At 35.1% G+C, this 21,538-nt stretch overlaps 1 protein-coding gene across 7 annotated transcripts in view; it reads left to right on the forward strand.

The window, feature by feature from the left end:
- The window catches only part of CFAP47 (cilia and flagella associated protein 47), a 260,862-nt gene that overhangs the window by 80,818 nt on the left and 158,506 nt on the right, over positions 1-21,538 (forward strand). For all 7 annotated transcript variants that reach the window (XR_010355419.1, XM_064407367.1, XM_064407368.1 and 4 more), the window contains exons 36-44: positions 1,627-1,761; positions 2,265-2,377; positions 5,184-5,334; positions 6,004-6,092; positions 7,385-7,468; positions 13,602-13,669; positions 14,757-14,902; positions 19,803-19,905; positions 20,829-21,055. Coding sequence is in view for 6 of the 7 variants with exons in the window: in XM_064407367.1 (XP_064263437.1) it covers positions 1,627-1,761; positions 2,265-2,377; positions 5,184-5,334; positions 6,004-6,092; positions 7,385-7,468; positions 13,602-13,669; positions 14,757-14,902; positions 19,803-19,905; positions 20,829-21,055 (1,116 nt within the window). In the remaining variant the exon portion in view is untranslated. The remainder of the gene's footprint in view (positions 1-1,626; positions 1,762-2,264; positions 2,378-5,183; positions 5,335-6,003; positions 6,093-7,384; positions 7,469-13,601; positions 13,670-14,756; positions 14,903-19,802; positions 19,906-20,828; positions 21,056-21,538) is intronic.

Here is a 21,538-nt window from a genome sequence, read left to right on the forward strand (position 1 = left end):
AGTAAAGGAAATTTGTGTCAGACTTGATTATTTATTATTATTATTAATTTATAATTATTGCTATTGTTTGCTAACACCTATTTTTAAAGCAAATAATATTTACTGACTGAATTTTCTGATGCATCATGTTAAGAAATGCCTTTTTTTAAAATTTAGCTCTTAGAGAAGTAGATAAATGGCGCAAATGGACTTTTATGAATTCATCACAGGATAGAATTGTATTTTCTGAGGAACTAAATTCTGATCTAAGTGGAAATGGGTAGAAAGAAGTATGTGGCAGAAGAAAGTCTTCAACAGATAATCTACTCTGGCATCTTTTCTATCTAAAATGAAAATGCAGGAGGAGTGAAAAGTAGGGGTGTAAAGCCACAGCCGTACTGGAATAATGGTTAACATTCAATAGCTATTACTGAGATAAATGAATTGAAAATTCACAATACTTTTCAGTCTACTAAAAAGTACTTTTACTTTTCAGAATACTTTTCAGGTTTAAAGCTTTAGGCACAGAATAAACTTTTTTACTTTGCATGTGAATGCATCCTAAAGTTCGAACCTTCAACCAGTGGTGATGGAATTAAATAGAAATACGAGATGAGATGTATGATTACATCAGTGCATGAAAAGTATAGGAAATTAATATTAAGAATTACAAGGACAAAATTTATCTAGGAAGCTATGGAGAGTTGCAGGTTGACTTCAGATCAGTGCCCAGTTATGTACTCACTCTTTTGGAAGGTTAGAGGAGGAGCTGTGTGAGAGCTGCTGGGAGTAGGATGAGGTGCTTGGCTGGGCACAGGGCAAGAGAACTTTACCTTGAAAACTTTAAATACACATTAACTTGAAAATAAAAATTTACTCAGATGGTAAGATAATAAATATGTCTATACATCTCTCTTGCAACACTAAAGACAGTCCAGAAGAGTAAATGGTTTTTTCCTCTCTTTTCCATACTTTATGGCAAATAATTTTACCACTCTCTTCAGTGACTTACTCAAATTGTTGAGGACTAAAGTTGGACATGTTTTGCTGCTGCCACTCAAACTCGTGTCTGTAAATCAAATATTTAACCTGGAGGAATAATTTCTACCTTTTACAATGCAATTTACAAAAGTATAAAAGTATCTGCAATCGAAACAACTATATTGTTGCTATTTGGACGGTGAAGTTATCGTTGTAAACTCCTACTGTATGTAGAAGTATTTGGGATGGTATTTTATGCAAACTAAAAGATTTTAATTTTTTTTAAGATAGTAAAGACGTATGTTTTTGCAGACAGTAAAGTGCTTTTTCTGTTACGCTGCATTTAATAAAATTAGCATTTGTTTCTGCTGAACCTTTAGGAAAAATAGTTGAGCTTGATTTTTACCCTTGGTTTATCACCAGAGCATGTTAGTGGTCTTCCTTAATTAGAGGTTTTTTTGGTGTGGTGACAAGATTCTTATTATTCATACTATTCATATTAGTCATGAGAATAATCCAGTTATTGCAGGTTAGATTAAAAGTATTTGTATAACAAGAAATAACTTAAAATTTATTGTTCTTCTGCTTCCTATGTTTAGACTATACAGGCAAAATTTTAACTGAACATCTGTTTTTGTTTTTGGTTTTTTGTTTGTTTGTTTGTAGGCCACTGATATCTGTGAACCAAATCCTGTCACGATGCTTATTTTGTGTGTCCACCTGTATGACATTCTCCCTCACTACTTACCCAAGAACACTATAGAATTTTCAGGTGCTCTCCATGCAACTATTGTGAAGCAGGTATTGATACCATTGAATTTAGATTCATAGTAATTCAAGGTTAGAACACTGTGTGTATGTGTGTTTATGTTATGTATAAGCTCCAACAAAGAATTAATAGGTTTCTTGTCATTTTGCTAAGAAGTATAGAAGATGGAAATGTGCATTTTCTCTTTTTGTGTTTTTATTCTCTTCAGTATTGGGATTTCACTTCTGTTTTTTCCCCTATGCTTGAAAGCACATGAAAAAAATCTACAAATTTGACAAATCTGAGATCAAAGAGAGGAACAAGAGATTTACATGCATAGGAGTGCAGTGTACACTGTACCCTCAAAAATGAAATTTGGATATTCCATGGGAAATCTACAGTCTTTTGGAAGGAAAATTATCTACCCAGTTATTTGAAGTACTTTTTTATTTTGTGATACCCTTGGTTTGTATTTTCAAATGTATCTGCAGAACACACCTTTTATAGTCTAAAAATGAGTAAAAATGGGCTGGTCTTGCTCCTTTTGTTGTGGTAGGTGCACCTGAAGAACCCGAGCAATAACACTTTGTCCTACACTGCTGTTCTTGTGGGAAGAGATGCTCATGATTTCTCTTTACCTAAAGGAAACACTGTTACCATTCCTTCTACGTAAGTAATGAAATGTTTTTGTTATTGTTGGTAGCATTAAAGAAATAGAAATTTACTAATTTAGGAGTGGTGGAACACTAGAAATGTGTTTAATTGCAAACAAGGCAAAATTAGGGGGTATAAGGGTCAGGTTTTTCTCCTAAAACTGGAACAAATCTAGAGTAATATTTCAGTGGGACTCTTGCAGTTGGCTCAGTAGAACTTTAAGATCAGTATATAAACATTCAGATCATTATAAGAATCTTTTGTCTCCAATATATATATTTTTCCTATGTATCAAAACTTCATTCACCTTTTGTACATCAATGCGTTGAAGAAGCATGAGCAAGTAGATTTCTTTTCTTCTGAAGTGCAGATTTTGGCTCTTAATTTAAGCATGGCTGGGAATTAAAGAGACCATGACACAGGTTTGAGTAGTATTACACTGCATCTTTTTGCCCCCATCCTTTCTCCCCGGCAAGATGGATGTGATGTAGTTGTTCATCTTACATGTCTGAGATACATCTAGGGATTTGAGAGATTTAATTTTGGGAAAGCATTAGGTTATAATTTCTGCTAGCAGAAATATTCGTGGTATATCACCATCTCATTTCACCAAGTGTTTTTTTCACTAAGTACATTTTGCTCTTTCTGTGTTATGCAGCTTTATGAATCAATACAGGAATTTCATAAATCCCTTTTTAACTTGTGAAGACAAGAGGGATGTAATGGTGACTTTGGCTGTCAGTTAACAGTTTTTAAGTTTATCTGCAAAATAACCATTTACAGATAAAATGGATTAGAGATTGTAAAAGGAAAAATAAAGGTCAAGATTTGTATGAAGATAAACCGTGAAGGAGAAAAAAAAATCAAATATAGATGGTCAAATTCAAGAAGATTCAACATAAATACAGTGCTGTTTAAGGAGCATCAATATGTCACTGTTAGATTACATGCCTATTATAAATATATGCAAAGGGAACCACAAATAATGGTATGTTTTCAGCAAGCTGTGAGGCTGATTTGATTCCATTTTCTTTGCCATTACTTCAAATACGAGTTATCATATAAATGTAATCCTTGAAAATACCATGTGTTTCTATGAAAGGTCAATACCATGGCTGTTTTTCACTTCACCTTTAAAATTAAACACTCAGAACAAACCACAAAGAAAAATCAAGACAGAAGAAAATGTGCAAAACCTTGTTGTTGAGCTGCTTGGCATTGCATATAGAAACAAATATTTGAAAAATTGCATAGAAATAAAAACCTGTGGAAATGCCAGTCATGCATAATAACCTCTGCAGAATTTATCATAATGTCATGATCATTAAATGAAAAATAGGTTCTCTGAAATTAATAACTTTCTTAATATTCTGGTGCAAGTGTTTAAAAAACTCAGAGAATTGGCGAGACTATGGGAGTCTTGCAGGTTCGTTATGTTAGATCATAATGCTGTAGGTGTGTTTGGAAATTATGGTAATGTGAATAATATTCTGAGTGTAGCTGAGTGTCTTGTGTTGCATATGGATTTATATAATCAGTTCTTGATCTGAGATTCCCACTCTCCAGGGCGCTGCACTGTGCCATGTAGACTCGCAGTTCACAACAGAAATAGCCTAAACCCCCAAGGTTATGGAACAATTCCATGAGATGAATTTGCCCTCACTTTACATTGACCACAACATGGATTAATAGAGATAAAAATTAAGCAACTTTGTGGTTTTGCCACAGAAGGCAACCGTTCAAACCCAAATTCTCAGGTGTTGCATGAATCAGAGGGCAAAGATGAGGCAGAAAGTGCTGTACACTGCTGTTGGCTGTCAGTCTTATTTGTGACCAGAGCAGGCTCCTTAAAACTTGATCCTTAAAGTGGCTTTGGGAGTGTATGTCTCAGGCAGTTTATTCCTCTGCCTGCCTGCATCACAGCATATTTTTTCAGAACATTTTCAATGGTGAGGTGATCTAGGAGCCTCAGACTCTGGGGGACTGGGCAACTCTTCAGTGTCATAAATGGAATTGTTGGGGGCCTCTGCAGTAGGAACTTGAAAGCTGTAAGAGCCAGGTTTACAGAACTTCCAGGATTTCATTTTCAATATTCAGAATTGACAATCGGAGACTTCCTGCTTTCTTAAGACTAATCTCAAAATCAGAAAGACATTTTGAGAGCTTCAAAGTGAGAGCTTCAGCCACTGAAGTTTTCTTATTCTTGCTTCATTAAAGGGCTGATGCAGATAAAGACTAAATGTGCACCTAGTCAATAAACTCTCGTTCTGTGTGGTCTTCTCCAGTTTTCCCATTAGAGAGAAACTGTTGCTTGTACAAGAGAACTTTGGTTTTTCTCCCTCTTAACTCAGCTTTGCTAATTATTCTGGAGGTTTTTAAAACTAATTTCTTTCTTACTCTTCTGATTAAGACTATCTAGATCTTCCCCACAAAATTCATAACAGGCTGAATGACTGCTTAACTCAGAAAAACCTTTTCAGATAGAGGAGCATCAATTGGATCAGTTGTTAACTTAGGGTGATACTCTAATGAAAGAGAACATCCTGTACTAGTGTGTGTGCGTGACGAAAAATTAAGACATGTGCTGGTGTAAAAAGCAGTAAGGATTCAGTATTATTCTTTATCTAGATTGTTCTTTTATTAGAATGTTTTAAGATACTCTTAGGCAGAAGATTATACTGCAACAAAATATTTCAGAGGAAACAAATTGCTTTCTTTTCTAGAACCCTTCCCTTACAAAGACTCTGAAGTGTGCTCCTGAAATTACATTTCTGAGTAATTTCTGAGCTCTGGCTTTGTGTCTTTTTTTTTTTTTTCATAGGAGACAAGGCTTTGTAAATGTGGAATTCACAATTCGTTTCCTGCACCCTGCTGAAGCAGTATTACTACTGACCTCAAATAAAGTTGATGGAATAGATGGTGCCACAATGACATTCTCTCTGAAATCTGAAGTTAGGAGTATTGAGCCTCTTGTAAGATTATATTTTTATGATTATTATTGTCACAAAAATATTGTTATTTGTTACATTATATCAAACAAAAGGGAACTGAGATAAGAATGAAAATGTGAGTTACCATCAGCATTCTCCTTTGACCTAGGAATTCTCAGATTTCCAATGTTAGACTATGTACTTGCAGCAAAAAACCTAGAGGAATATGTAAGGTTCATAAGGACATAAATCACATTTGGATACTGAATAAATTGTAAAAATTTTTACTGATTGCTCTGAAAATATGTGTGGAGCCCTTTCAGCCCTTTTCAGTTATTGAAAATTCTGTCATTGGGGTGTTGATGTGCTTCAGTCTAGTGATTTCAGATGTCATATATAGAGGAACCACAAGCTTTTCTTAGATGTTTCTGTATTTATTTGTACTTTTTAACCAGAGACTCTGTAGTTGTCAGGTATGCCCCAGTCAGGGCAGGTAGGCCTGTGTTTGTCATCCACATTCATTGACTACATCTGGGTAGACTTCTGAACTTAGATGGTGTTTAGGTGATCCTCTCATTTTTTTAGCCCCCCTTAAACGTCTTAGGACAAGAGAAGGTTGGGGCAAGAGGAAAAATAGAGGACATGTAAAGATGAAAAGGAAAAAACAATGATAACTTGATTATTGGTCTTGTGTTTTTTGTTCTCTTTTAGGGTATGATAAGGTGCAGATCCCCATGTTATGAGGTGAAGAAATTTAACCTAAATGTTACTAATCCCTTCAAAAATGATGGCATATTCAGGTAGACAGTGATATAAAGACAATTCTTTAATGTTCATGCTGTTTTATCCACTCTTTTCCATAATTTTCTTCTTCTTAAAAGTGTAAAACCTGGAGGTTAAATGATGGAGATTTACACTCCCAAAATTGTTACAAGCACTATGAAGTGGAAGCTATCATAATGAATAAAGAAGATAAATAAGCCTTAATTGAAATCCATCTCAGTGTAAGCAGTAAAGCTGGAGCTTTAATCAAAGAGAGTTCATGAACCTTGCTTGTATTTTTGTGTTTGGCTGAGGTCCAGCAGAATTACAAAGAGAAACAAGCCATGTTAATTAATAGTTGGTTATTTTTCCCCAATCTGCTTTATTTTGCTGTTAAAGTTATTAAGCATGCAAAAGAAAAAAATTCTTTTGCCTTGGGGCTTTATCAGTTAGTCTAATTTTTAATTTGTGTTCATCATAGCTGCAACAACTGCAGAACTATAAATGTTGCTTTCCTTAGTACAAAGGAAATAGATTATTGTGCCCATTTAAAATCTATTTATGTGATCAGCCTCCATATTTTATCTTTAGTCTTTAGAACTAAGAATTGGTTCATCTCATTCATTTATTTGGAAGAACCATCTTCCACAACATTTTTAACTTGTTTTTATATGCAACATGAATATACATGTTGCTGAAGCTGCAAATTAAATTTTTCTTTCCTCCACAGAATAGGATTGGTGTATACAAATAGTAATAAGTACAGCAACAACAATAACAATCCTATAACAGGGCTGTTTCCACTGCTCCAAGTCCTGTGTGTAGGAATCATATTAGTTTAATTAGCTTCTGTCTTTTAAGTTCTTGAGGTGGTCAGTGAGGCTGAATTAGTCTTAGGATTTGGATATTCCCCTTGGAAATTATCAATGAAATGATGAAGTAATTTAGTTTTATATAATTTAGTTTTATATAATTCAAAAGCTACTTGACAATTATGTTAAGTCATTATCAATTTGGGCAACATTTGAACCAGTAATCTAAAGTTAAAATTCTTTGTATCAGACTTCCAGTATTTTGAATAATCTAGTGTTTCTTCAGGGGGTATATTATTTACTTGTAAATAACACTAGGAAATGCTAGTTTGATACCAAGGGAGAAGATCTTTTACAGAAAAACTGGGATTAAACCACAACAAGTACTTTTAAAGTATCTTTAATTGAAAATAATAAGCTTCTTTATTGAGCCTGCATTTAAAAGTTAGAATGAATTGAATTCCATCATCATTCTGCAAGTTAAAATGCAGTCATTATGTGTGCTTGTCATACTCCAGGGTAATCTTGCTGGAATCCACACATTTACTCCACCCGGAGAAAGTGTATCAAGGCAGGCAAGTAAAGCAAGAGCAAAAGTTTAGGTAAGTTCCAGATAACCATTGCTAACTATGGCATACATTTCTATTAATATTACCTGTTTGTGCATGCTGTGGGCTACCTGTTGTAGAGAATTACAGTTTGGGACATGGAAATATGACAGAAGATGCCCAACCAGTCCCTGAGCAGTGGGGGGAACCCTGCCCAGCTCTGCCTGGGTGTCGTGCTGAGCCTGATGTTCTGTGATGTCCCTTTGGCCACTCCAGCTCAGCCACCCTGGCCATGCTCCCTCACAGGTTCTTGTGACACTGCTCCCTGGCAGAGCATGGGAAGCTGGAAATTCCTTGACTTACAGTAAGCACTGCTCAGGAGCTGCTAAAATATCAGAGTATTATCAACATTCTCATCCTATTCTAAAACAAAGCACTGTGCCAGCTACTAAAAAAAAGAATGAATTCTACCCAGCTGAATCCAGGACTGCACTGCAAAAAAATTATAAACAGATTTCAAAACATATATTCTTCAGTGATTCAATAATACTTTATTTAATAATTTAAAATATTTTCCACAGTTGGGACATGTAATTTTTAAAGCTCATGTAAACATTCAAAATCCTGAAACACTTATTCAAGGATTATTGGAAAATATCATAAACTACTGTCTTGTCAATACTGTAAGTTTAGTTGTAATTATAGGGGTGTTCCACAGTTATGTCATGAAATGCAGACTGTTTTTCAAATTCCTTTTTAAAAATTAAAAACAAGAAAAAATTTAAAATCAGAAAAATAATGAACATTGTATTATTAAGGAAAAATATACACATATTTTAACTGGAAATAGTTTTCTAAAGTGTAATTTATACTACACTTTATACTAAATTTAAAAAGTGTATAATAATTGTTGATATAGAAAAGGATTTTTTAATAGTCTTGCATATTTCAGCTTAATTTATCCCCAGAAAATCAGTCTAAATAGAGCAATTTTCATTACACATCCAGATCTCATTCTTACAGAAATTGATTTCAGGACATCTTAGGTCTTTAGAAATTTCCAGTACTGATTTGCTTTATGTTTAGATGTTTGTGTCATCTATGATAACTGAAGCCACTTAAATACCTCCTTTCAGAAGATCTTGTTCTTGAATGGAACAAACTTCTGAAACTTGTGTTAAAAATAGTGTGTGTGCATTTCATGACTGATCAGTAAAAAGATTTTTCCCTCAATCATTTTTATTCTTTTGGTAAATCCAGAAGTACAAATTAAGGCCAATTTCTGTAAGTGCTCTGTCAGCCTAAAACTGCTGTGAAGTCAGTGCTTGCCCTTTGGGAAATTGTGTCTGTGACATGGATGTCAGGACCAAGGCATGACCATGACAGCTTCATCATCCCAGCACGAGCAGCTGGGCTCAGAGCTCCTTCTGCATCCTCATCCTGTGCCTCCAGATATGTCAGATCCACTTTACACCTCACTGTAGGAAGCTTTTCCTGGCAGGTGACCCTTTTACCTCCCAGCTTTCCCCTCTGGCAGTGTCACCGGCTCCCAAAATGGGGTCATTCAGGCTGGAGAGGAGACCAACCCTTCTGTCATTGTGGCGTGGGTCTGTCACAGTGTCACTGGAACAATCCCAGTCTGGAGCTGCAGCCTGAGGAGCTGCTATGTCCTTGCTGGGACACAGCATTGTCTGAGCCCAAAACTCTTAACAGTAGCCCATGTTACAAAGATACACCATTTTTAGATCCTAATTTTTTCTTTATTCTTCCAGTAAGTAAATACAGGTATTCTGAATAGCATAACTCTTTCCTTGGCACATGAAACAGCTTAGAACAAAAAAGTGTAAGAATACAATTCAGAAAATTGAAGTTGTTTGGAATTCCTGACATTATCTCCAGTTTTAAAAAAGGAGTAATTAATTTAACAATAAGAAGCTATACACAATGCAGAATTTTATTTGAAATTCATAAATTATTTTTTCCCTTTTTTGGTTTAGATTATATTTTTTAATGTAAAAATATTTATCAAAATTCACAGCTTGTTTTGCAAATCCATCTGTGCAATCGTGATCCAGCCCTATGGACACGACTGCATATGATAATCTGCTTAGTCATGGTCTTAGAATAGGACTATTAGTGAAAGATTGATATATCTTTACCATTTTCTAGTTTTGCAGTAGGAAATTTATGAAGGAAAAGTTAGCTATTAAATGTAACCTTCTTTATTCATGCAGAACTGGATGGTGTTTGGTGAGAAGCACAGTGCTTTTTTTTTTTTTTTAATTCCATTTGACATAGTTTCAAGTACACTGGGACAAGACTTTTTCAAGTTATCCACTTCTATGTGCTTTTCCCAGCCCTTGACACTTTAATTATTGTCTTTCTGGTCTACATCTGTGTGCCAGCTTGGTCTGCTCCCTGTGGTAGAAGGAAAACTAGGTGGAGAGAAGCACACCACATGGCCCAGAAATTCTGTGTAATGTAAAACTACCCATAGCTTTCAAGCATGTTGGTATTTTTAAATGATGTCCATTAAAAAAAAAAAGTATCAAATGACTGTAAAAGTTCAAGGTTACATTTAATAGCTAACTTTTCCTTCATAAATTTCCTACTGCAAAACTAGAAAGTGGTAAAGATATAGCAATGTTTCACTAATAGTCCTATTCTAAGACCATGACTAAGCAGATTATCATATGCAGTAGTGTCCATAGGGCTGGATCACGATTGCACAGATGGATTTGCAAAACAAGCTGTGAATTTTGATAAATATTTTTACATTAAAAAATATAATCTAAACCAAAAAAGGGAAAAAAATAATTTATGAATTTCAAATCAAGTTCTGCACTGTGTATAGCTTCTTATTGTTAAATTAATTACTCCTTTTTTAAAACTGGAGATAATGTCAGGAATTCCAAACAATTTCAATTTTCTGAATTGTATTCTTACACTTTTTTGTTCTAAGCTGTTTCATGTGCCAAGGAAAGAGTTATGCTATGCAGAATACCTGTATTTACTTACTGGAAGAATAAAGAAAAAAATAGGATCTAAAAATGGTGTATCTTTGTAATTTGAGGAACAGCTTTAATACCTGTTGTTTCAATGAATACAGTTTACAAATATGGTATCAGGAGTCATTGCAATTCTGGGTAATATTTTATATCAAAGAAATCTAGCTCCTCTAAGCCTTAGTACCTATTTTGGGCAGCTCCTGTTTTAGTTTCTATCCTACCCTTTGTTCTGAGATCACAAATTGTTCTACAGAGTATGGAAACTGGTGAGTATCTTAGATGTGAATTTTGTGTTCAAATTTTTCAGTATTTTCAATGCACTTCTAGGCAGTTTGTCGTATCTCTTCTCTCTAATAAGATCTTTGCTTACTAAACATCATGAAGTTAATTGATTAAGATGCTGCTCTGTGAATTTAAGACTTCCTTATGGTGTCTGGCACTTTTTTTTTTACCTCCTTGGTAATATATAAAATCTGGAGCTAGGAAAAATAAAGCTAGTAAATAAGCTAGTAAATTTTTCTCCAAATACATACAGGAAAGTATTTTTTTTTTCTGAGCATTTGTTGGATGGAAAACAGAGTTATTGGCTGTTTGGAGCCTGGCATGAAGAGTAAAGTCACACCATGACAAATGGATAGCTCATATACAGTGATGATGTATGCACACTCTCTGTGTTGACTGCAGAGATGATTTTCCTTTTGATCTGGGTTCTTGGCACACCTGATAACATGGCAAGCCCAGTAGCTTTGTGCTGTTATTTGGAACTGGTATCTGACAAGTCAGGTAGCAGGTACTAGACTTTTACTAGTGCAAAAGTATGGAAGTAGGTTGTAATTACCTGATCTTTAAGGTCCCTTCCTATCCAGGCTGTGATTTTAATCTGAACTGGTTAGAATAACCACAGAAAGAATGAATTTGAAGTATTCAGACCTCAACCAGGCAACTCAAAGGTGCCCTCATTAACCCATCCTCACCTGTAACATAATCTTGAACTTTTTGTTAATTTAATGAACAGTAAAATTGTCTTATTATGTCAGCAAAAACCCCCAAACCAAATGAGGGGTGGTTGGAGAAGTTGCTTAATCTCTCTCTCTCTCTCTCTCTCTCTATCTCTCTCTCTCTTATGAGCTGCTCTTGTTTCCCCCCCAGTCCCCAGCTCCCTCTGCCCTGGCCTTAAATATTGAAAGACCACAGTGTGGTCTTCCTGGAGCCTTATCTCCTCCAGGATATCTTTGTAGGAGAACTGCTCCAGAACTCTTACCCCTTCTCTGGCCCTCCTGCAGCAGCTTCTGTCTTTCTTGTGCTGGGCACCCCAGAGCTGGAGGCAGCTCTGCAGGTGGGGTCTCACCAGAGTCCCCTCCCTGCCCTGCTGCCCACGGGGCTCCGGATGCAGCCAGGACACTTTTGGCTCTCTGGGCTGCAAGTGGACATGGCCAGCTCATCTGTAATCTTTCATTTACCAATACACCCAAATCCTCCTCCTCAGGGCTGCTTTTGAGCCGTTCATTCTGCATTCTCTGTTGATCCCAGGGATTTGCCTGACTCAGGTGCAGTGAACAGGCTGTGTAGACTTATTTTATGGCAGCTTTAAGCTCTTCTTCCTAATCCTTTTCCTTATTTCTATGTGTATTGAAAGAGGATGTATTGAACCAGACTTTGAACATAACCAAGCTTCTTATACCTTTTGAACTTTATTCCTTTCAGTTTTATTATTGAGCAAGATGCTATTTCTTTTTGTTATGGAAGAATGAGACACAATGTTCATGTCTTCCACAACATAGGTTTGTTTTCTTTTCCCATCACTTACCTGCAAGAGCTTTGTTCACTGAAGTAAGAAAAAAATTGATATTGAGAGAAGTTCAATACCATGTTAAATCAGTCTAATGAGTTTCTCAGTTGTTCAGATCTGAAAATAAGACTTAGTAAATGTATAATTCTCACCAGTGAAAAAATGTAATGCATTTTTTTGTAGTATTCTTACTAATTTTATATAAAACATCATTTCTTTCAATGCTTTATCTTTGAATGAGAATGCCAAGTCATGCTTGCAAAAACAGAGACTACAGCAGAAGAATCACTGTAAAAGTAACAAATGGCTCAACAGCTGTATGAAAAAATAGTAAGAACTGTACAAAAAATACATTACATTTTTCACATTTTTTTTAATGTGAGATACTTATTTGTAAAGTATAGTATAAATAGTATGTTGTATGCATGTACTCAGAGATCATTTTCCTTTCTGAAAAATGATCTTTAAGTATTGGTATTAAACAAATCTCCAGGGTAACACATTCTGAGAGCTTTGCACATCCGTTTCTTTAGGGCTGTGATTTTTTCTTAGCCCAGCAAGATTAACTATTTATTTTAAGAGAGATCCAACATCAAACATTGTATGTAGTAATAGTTTGCTGTGTGCTGGTTCATCAAATTTTACTGCCAGGAGGAATAACCTTTATGTGTGGATAATTTAAAATTAGAGTTTTGAGCTGAAACTCGCAGCATTTTTTGATACATTACAATATTGTTTTCAGCAACTTCGAGCTCTGTGCATGTTGTAAATTAAGCAAAATTCTTCTTCCAAAAGTGTAACTGCACAATCTTAACACCTGTCAGCAATGGTGGGAATTACTTGTGAAGAAGAATAGAAAACTACATAGAGTCACATTAAGAAAATAGGACGGTCAGGAGCACAGTTTGCTTTGGGAGGATGGAAGTTCAAAGAAGATTTTATTTGAAGCTGGTTTTTTTTGAATATATCTGTCCTTTTCAAATACACTTGAACAGCTATATTGTAAAGAGCAGAGTTCAGGTGATTAGGTTAAGATTCATCCCTTTCTCCTTTCTTAGACAAAGCCTTGATTAAGTTAGGTTTCTATTGAATGATTAACTGCAATGTTAGTTAATATACCTATATTAACTATATATTAAATATATACCTATATTAATATACCTATATTAACTAACATTTTTGTAGCCACCTCAAGTGGATAGGCAGATTTTTAATATTATTGATTAGAAAGTGGTTCAAAAATGTAGTGGTCTATTTTGGTGGGGTTTTTTTTTTTGTGTTGATAACATTTGCTTTTCTGGTGTTTATTCATAAAAAGGGGAACTAAGCTATCTATTGGTAATAAAAATGTCCAGCTTTAGAATACTGTTTTAATTTTTTTTCCTTTTAGTTCTGAAAATAGCGTATTAAGCTCAAAAATTTCTGCACTGCCTGAAGACTCAAAGAAAGACACTAGCTGTAAGTACCTTTGCAATACCTTATGTCTTACTACAGTAGAAATTAGATTATCTATGGAAGAAAGATTTTGATATCTGAATATGTTCAATAAATATTATATATGGAAATGCTCAGTAACTATTATTTTTAGTTTTCATAAAATGTTGGCCTCAAATTGTGCCTCACAGTCAAAAAATTCAGCCTGGAGAAGTGAAGGTTCCAGAGTGGCTTTCCAGTACCTGGAGGAGTTACAAGAGAGGGACTTTTTACAAGGGTGTGTAGGGATAGAACAAGAGGTGATATCTTTATCCTGAAGGAAGGCAGGTTTAGATTAGATATGAGGAAGAAATTCTTACTGTGAGAGTGGTGCCCTGCACTGGGGAAGGTTACTCAGAGAAGTTGTAGGTGTCCCATCCCTGTTCTATCTATTTGGCCAGAATTTGGCATAATTTTCTTATGTGATCTCACTCATTTCTGTTGCTTTCACTTTCACATATATTCTTAGGTCTGCTGTCCTGCCTAGAAAGGCAGCCAGAAAAGCCTGAGGGTCAATGTCTAAATGTGCTTAGCAGACAGATGAAAAACACACAGTGAGAAAGTTTCAGAGCCTGCCAGATCCAACCATAAGATTCTTTCCCAGCCTAATGCTTTTGTAAAAGCAGTGGAAAAAAAAAGCCAGTATTGCCAGTATTTAGATTTTGCCTATTCTAGAAGATTTCAGACATAGTTGCTCTGAGAGCAAGATTCTTTGTTCAAATAGCAGTAAATTATACTTTTCCTTCTGATGTGAGTAGACTTTTTCTTGGAGGCTGTACCTCCTTAGGGAATTTTTAATGGTGGGAACTCTCTGTTTTCCCCAGTTTTGTTTCAGTGTACAGAATAAGAGCACAGGTAATTAGCAAAATACATTTAAATAATATAGTATGCAGTATTACAGTACATCTACACAACTCTAACTGTAAATAGTGATTATTGATTACAGGTGTGCCTTAAATACCGATTGCTACAGGAGGCTGTATACAGTACCTTTTTTTCAAACTCATGCAACTACTTTATTTTACAGCCTGTGCTCTTTTATGTTTACATCCAGTTAAATTTATTTTAACAGCTGATCAATCTGGCCTCCTGCATGAGTTCTTCAGTCCAACAGAAAAACTGTTCTTGAAAGGGAAAGGTTCTGCAGCCTTAGATATTCACTTCCTTCCCTTTTATCAGGAAAAGCGTTACTGCACTGTCATTCTGGTTAATGAACAGGTAAGAATAAAGTGTGTGTTCTGTGTTTATCATGTCAGGTAAGAACCAGGACTTTTGACAATTGTGCATGAATAGGGTAAATGAGAGGAGTGCTGTGAAAAGGGAGGTCCTGATCAAGGGCAACTATTTACTGTCCTTTTACACATAACTAGAATTATATGAAATGCTGCAGGCAACTTTTTACTTTAAAACCACTAAGTAATAAAAAATAATACTGCAGGGAATGTTATTTTGGTGGCTTTTCTAGGCATCTGAGCTTCAGAAAAGAAAAGAAATTGAAATAATTTTTCTTGACGTGGGTGCAAGAGTAATGCATAGGCAGGGAATGGATAAAGACTTTACTGTTCTGTACTTCTCCATGTATTCATTTCTGTATTTAGGGTATGCTGTCAAAGTAGAATAATAATTTTCCTTGCTGTCTGTTTTTTAACTTTTTCGCTCAATGAGAGTTCCATTCAGGAAAGACTGTACATGAATACTGACTCCAACAACCTTTCAGTCTCTCTTGACTCATGTAGCCTGGATGTTGCCCTATATACTTAATTGAAATTCAATCAAATCACCAAGATCTGATTTTGATCAAATTTCAGAACTTCAAATCTTGCAATCCAGCTTTTTGATGTTCCTGTAATCCTTTATCTCAGTGGTCGCAATCTTATTTCCTTGTGTTTAGTCCATCTTTTCACCTCTTTAACTTGTCTGCTGTGTTTTGTCTCTGGCTGTCAATGTTTTTCAAAACCCTGTTGTTTCTGTAATCTTCTTTTATGTGTAGCTGATCTCAAGGCTTCGATTCTGCTTCTTACTTTGCTAGCAATGCCTCTGTGGTTCAGCTTCCCCTCTGTCCAATTATGTGCCTCTTCCTTTCTCTCTGCCATGTTTTGATGATTTGTAACAATGCATCTAAAACGAAATGACTTTTTCTCCTGCACATTCTCAGCTTCCATATTTTTACTTCTATAGAATATGGAATTTCTGTTAGTGTCTGGTGTTTGTGTGTTTGATGGGATTTTTTATTGCTTAAACATGACTTGACTATGCCACATGGCCAGCTTGATATTTTATCTTGTTCATAAAGGAAAATAAGACTGATATAATGATGCTCAAGTCTGCCTTTCTGACTCTGTCCAGTATTTGAAAATACTGGCTATTTTAAAAGAAAACAAACCATATGACTGGACATTTAAAGAGTGTACAGTTCTCTTGATTTTCTTGAAAATCAGCTGAGATAGAAGGGGAATTTCTGTTGAATATACATTGAAATAGTGAGCTCACACCATATTGACAGCAGGGAATCGCCCACAACATTGAAATAGTGAGCTCACACCATATTGACAGCAGGGAATCGCCCACAAAGAATCCCCATGTCAGAGGTTAGCAATCTTTGTGGATGGTTCAGTGGAAAACCAATCCAGTGCTCAGCATCATTTGAAGAGAGAAATTATTAGGGAAGAAATACACATCAACAGTTGTACATACATAAAGGAATTTTAGGTCCATCAGTTTAATTCCATGAAATATCTAGATGCAGTCTCTAGACAAGGAAAAACCTGGCCTACTGCTCTCTGGGAGTAAATCTGAGAAGAATCTCCTTTTGCCTGTTATTATTTAATACCCTTTAAAGCTCTGCTATTGACGATTTACCTGTTTGTTGTGTCTTTATTAGAAGCAGAAATTCACACCCTGGCTGAGAAGAGTAGACTCATGCTACACAAGGAATAGGGCCTGAAAGCTAAGCAATATAGTGAAGAGAAGGGAAATATAGACATGTTAAGGAAAGAGTGTTAATCTAAGTGATGTGGTCAGAGCTGTAGGATGGTCGTAGCTCAGGTGGAAAGGGAAAAGTACATTTCTGACAGCCCCAGTGTTGCCTCCAGTGGTGATGTAGAAACAAATTTAGACACCTGGCTACTTGCCACTGTTCTTAACGAAGGCTTAGTTGACCTTTCCACAGCAGGAAGCATTAATGCCTCAGAGAAGCTGCTGTTAAGTCCTGTATGGTAACTTTTTCTGGGTTACCTGGTTCTTCCAGCTTAGCTGAGTAGGTGTGATGCATTTAAAGGCTTCTCAAAGGGCAAAATTTTTAATATGCAGAACTTCAAGTTAGAAAAATTACCTCAATCTACTTAAATGCATAATTTGTGAGGAATTTTATTAAATCTCCCAGGAAAAGATGAAACTGCAAATAGCTAACCGGATTTTAGGTCAGTATAATAATGGCACAGGAAGAATTTGGCTTTCTTAAATATTTTGTATATGGCTGCAATATTTGAGTCATACCATTGTCTAACTGACAAAGAAGTTCAGCCACCATGCTGTATGATGATCAAATGACTTTACACAATGAGGAGTCTTGTATCATTCAAATATGGACTTGTGCTGTATATAAAATCTAATAAATAATTTAATTAAGCATTTCTGTGGGTATTTTTTTCCTACCTACCTTTCCTACCTTTTTTTTCCTACCCTACAAATAGACCAAAACAGTAGTCAGAGTAGATCTGCTCCTTCATTACAATCAGTGAAGAAAGTATTGAGATTTAAATCACTGTACTTGAATCTGATTGAGAATCCTATCCATCACTGCAGCAGCTATTTATTTGATATATCAGCAAGAGGATACACTGATTTAAGGCTTCTGACCTCAAGGATGTTCCTTATTTTGAAATAGTCTTTATGTTAACTTTCCTAAGGCTTGAAATAACAGCACAAGCCATTTAGCACATTTCTCAATGATTTGTTTTAGCATTTCATTGTTCTTTAAGAAAAATTGAAACAGAAATTTTTCAGTTTTTTAGCATAGATCATTTCATAGAAGATATTAAATATTGTTAAACATAACTGTGTTGCTTTTTAAAAAATATATCCTTGTTTCAGGGAGGTAATTTAAATGTGAACAACACGGAATTTTTAATGATAATACTTTATTATATCATAGTTTAAGAGTGTCAGTCCAGACTGTTACAGCTAAGTGTCTAGTATAAAAGTAAATTGTTTATTGAAAGAACACTTTGCTATCTGTTGCTTTTACTTACTGTCTTGCTCAGGCAACTACAAACTCCTAGTATTCTTTTGAAACATCAGATAGCAATGGGATTGTATAGAAAGTTCAACAGCTCTTTTATTAACTATTTTCATTAACAGTAAACCCTGCACAATGCTGATGCTGTCCTGTTTGCAGCTGATGGAAAATGGAAATATAAATCATTAAAACCATGGGCATACAAACTAAACTCTTGAAGTTCAGTGAAATATCCATTCTGTTCCAAAGCATCAGGAAAAAAGCTCAGCGGAAAAAAAACAGGATTTGCATTCTGTGGAGATCAAAATCCCAGAATTCTTCAAAGCACAGAGGAAATTGGGGAATTTTGTTCCTTCCTATAAACATATTGATTTCAGCAAGGGCAGGAAAAGTAGCTGATAGCAGAATAGCATCCCAGCAACCAGCACCTTCCTAAAATCAGTTGTGTGTGCTGTGAGCTTGTTAAGGGCCCTTATGGAGCCAAATCACTGTGTCAAACAGGAATAATTCCTGTTTAAATTGGTTCCCAGGAGTGGCTGTTTGTGTGTGAGAATCCAATTTTGCTGGAGGTTTCTTTAATCCTTCTCAAGGAAGATTTGTGTGAGCTCTTGAATCAAGGAAGGGGAAAAAATACCATCAAAGTTGAATAGCTTTCCTTCTGCTGGGTCAGAAATGTAATTGTAGTGTTTTCAGCCTTAACATAAATAGCTGATAAAACTACAAATGAAGGCAAAGGGAAAACCAGGGTTTCCTTATGCTATTGAGCAGTATTAAAAGGAAAACATTGTGTTAATTGGCAGATGCACTAAATTATTTAAATAAATTATTTCCTTAATATCTGGAATGAAGTATAAAAGACAGAATATATGTTTTTAGGGCAGAGTTTTACAGAACATGTTTTATGGAAATAAAGAGCAATAGAATGTTCAAATTATATCAGTTGTTGCAGAGGCATTTAATTCTTTATCTTGCAATCAGTAAAAGCTAAAATTGTCTGAAAAAAACTTGTGGCAAACGCAAAGAAATTATCAAAGCAATATATGCAGAATATATGTTAAATCTCTTGCCTAGTTCAGAAAGGTGTATGGTACCTAGCTTAGATGTCTTTTTAATTTGGGCCATTCTGATTGTGGATTTAAATTTGGAGTACTTTCAGTGAGTTTTATTTTCTTCAAAAATACTCTTCTGTCTTTCATTTGCACCCTACTCTTTTAGCCCATCTATAATCCAAACTGTTATTTCCCTACTAGTTAAGTTATCCTTTTCTCTGTGAAAAATGTCTTTCTTTGTTCTAGGTTATGTTTATATTTACTTTCAAGCTTCTGTTCTGTAGATTTTACATTTTTTAATGCAATAATTAAGATTTACTAACTTTTTTTAAAGGAGAATTTTTACATGATGCTAACCTGCCTTGACTTCAATTTTTTTTTGATTTCTAGAGAAATGTTTCTGCCTCAAAACTATTGCAAACATTAAAAAAAATTGAAATGATGAAGAGCACTGAAGGTTGCTCATGAACGTGTTTAATTTTATGTAACTGTAGTAGATATTTAGTATTCAAAATTTTGCTGTATTTATGGGTCAGGATACCCTTGTTTAGTTAAATTATATGCGGAGAAAGAAATCTGATTTTTGAAATTTTTTGACTTTTCAGATTTAATATTATCAATTAAAGTGACTTTATTATCACATCATGGCTTGAAATAGTAATTTTCTTATATTTAGGCATAGTTTAAAAAAAACAGTTCTCCTGAATATGTAAATTATTGCTCAGGTCAGATCGTAGATGCTAGTAGGATATCTTAGCTGTTGTAATACTTTGCTGTCTCTTCTGCATGAATTGCACTCTGAAGTGTGTGGATGTGTGTCCTTGTGTTTCAGATTGGAGAGTTTGTATACCTGATTGAGGGAATAGGTGATTTACCTCTGGCTTCAGAATTGCCTGCCTTGGATAGTCCAAATGTTTTGCGTGCTACCTCAGAAGGTACAGTGAATAGAAGGGAGAAAAGTAAAATAGAGCAAATATTTTTTAAAATATTCTTTTATTTCTATGGATTTTTCTTAAAATTATTAAATATATGTGGTAAAAAAAGAAATACTTGTTTATAGTGAAGTGTAAAACATACATTATAATGAATATATGCAATATTTCTTCTAATGTATTCCAGTCCATTCCCTTCAGAGCATCAGCTGGTTGTTGGTGATCTTCATCTTGTATTGTTTTTAACATAGTCTACACAAATATTTTTTCATAATTTTTCTTATTTCCTCCTTCTATATATAGGTTGCTCGCCATATGAACCAGGACAAATCATCTTTATCTAGAATTTTTCTAGCTTTAAAACATGAGTTTTTTGTGCAGTGATGTGATATTCCAATGCTTTTGTCCTTAAACAGTGAGGGATAAACTCCTGTCAGTGCTATTTCAGAAACAGTGTAGGACTTGAAACTTGAAATAATTGACAAGTGCTGCTTGAAATAATTTCTGGTGGTTTCTTTTAGAGGAGATGAAACATCCTCTAGAGGGGTAAAAGCATGGCTTTGTTGTGTAGGTAGCAGAAAGACTTTGGGTAAACTTTTAATACTGTCATAATGGTAGTAACACTATAGTCTGGGATATTTTTGTTAGCTAATTTAGTAGCTATTTCTTAGCCCTATTAGCTAAATTTTGGATTGCATTTCAGTCTGCTACTTCTTACATCCCTATTTTGTTGAAAAATAAGGTATTATAGGTAATAAAGGGCATGCACTAGGTTAATAGCATGGAACTAAACTTTGAAGGAATTTTGTATTCTTATTTTCTTTGGAGATTAGAAATTCTAAATACTCTCTGCAGTTCCACCAGCTGCTGATAAATGTGGTGTGTGGTTTTGTTTTACTCTTTCATTTCTTTGGGTTTTTTAACAGATGAAAGCACAGCACAGACAGTTTTATATTTTAAATGTGGACTTGGTGAGACTCTGGAGGAGAATCTGAAGATTCCATTGATCAATGAGTCAAGAGAGAGGGCCCTGGCTCTGGCTGCACAGCAGCAGATGTCAGCTGTTGAGTATGAAAGGAGATTGATGACTGGGACTCTGCAGAGCAGCAGCGTTCGAGTTGCAACTGCCTTGTTGGGGCTGTCCCGGGTACAGGTGAGAAACACAATTATCTGGTGCTGCAATTAAATTTAGTTGTCCTTGATTTATAGGACTGAAGTGTTTTTATGTTTCAGGTAATAGTGTGAAGTTATATTTTTTTTCACACATCTGTAATCTGACAGTTACTGAGCCCAATTCCCCTTCAGACACTGCAATATTTTACATATTCATTCTGAAGCTACTTTGTCACCCCATGCTTATTATGATGTCCTTCCTTTAAGAAAACTTAACTGCAGTTAAGAAAAGTACTAACAATTTGCTTCTGAAAAATACCTGTTGATTAAAAAAGCTTTCATATTCTATGTAAAAGGTATCTGTATTCGTAGCCTTCATTATGCATATTTTTGTAAGAAATTGATTTTTTTCCCCCAACATAAAAGGCCTTGAGAATAAATGAAGGAGATTTCTCTTTGTCTTGCAATCAATGCAAAATACTTTTGAAAAGCCACAAGTTTTTCTCATAAGATATAGCTCCCC

This window comes from Passer domesticus, chromosome 2 (assembly GCF_036417665.1).
Source record: "Passer domesticus isolate bPasDom1 chromosome 2, bPasDom1.hap1, whole genome shotgun sequence".
Classification (NCBI taxonomy): Eukaryota; Metazoa; Chordata; class Aves; order Passeriformes; family Passeridae; genus Passer; species Passer domesticus.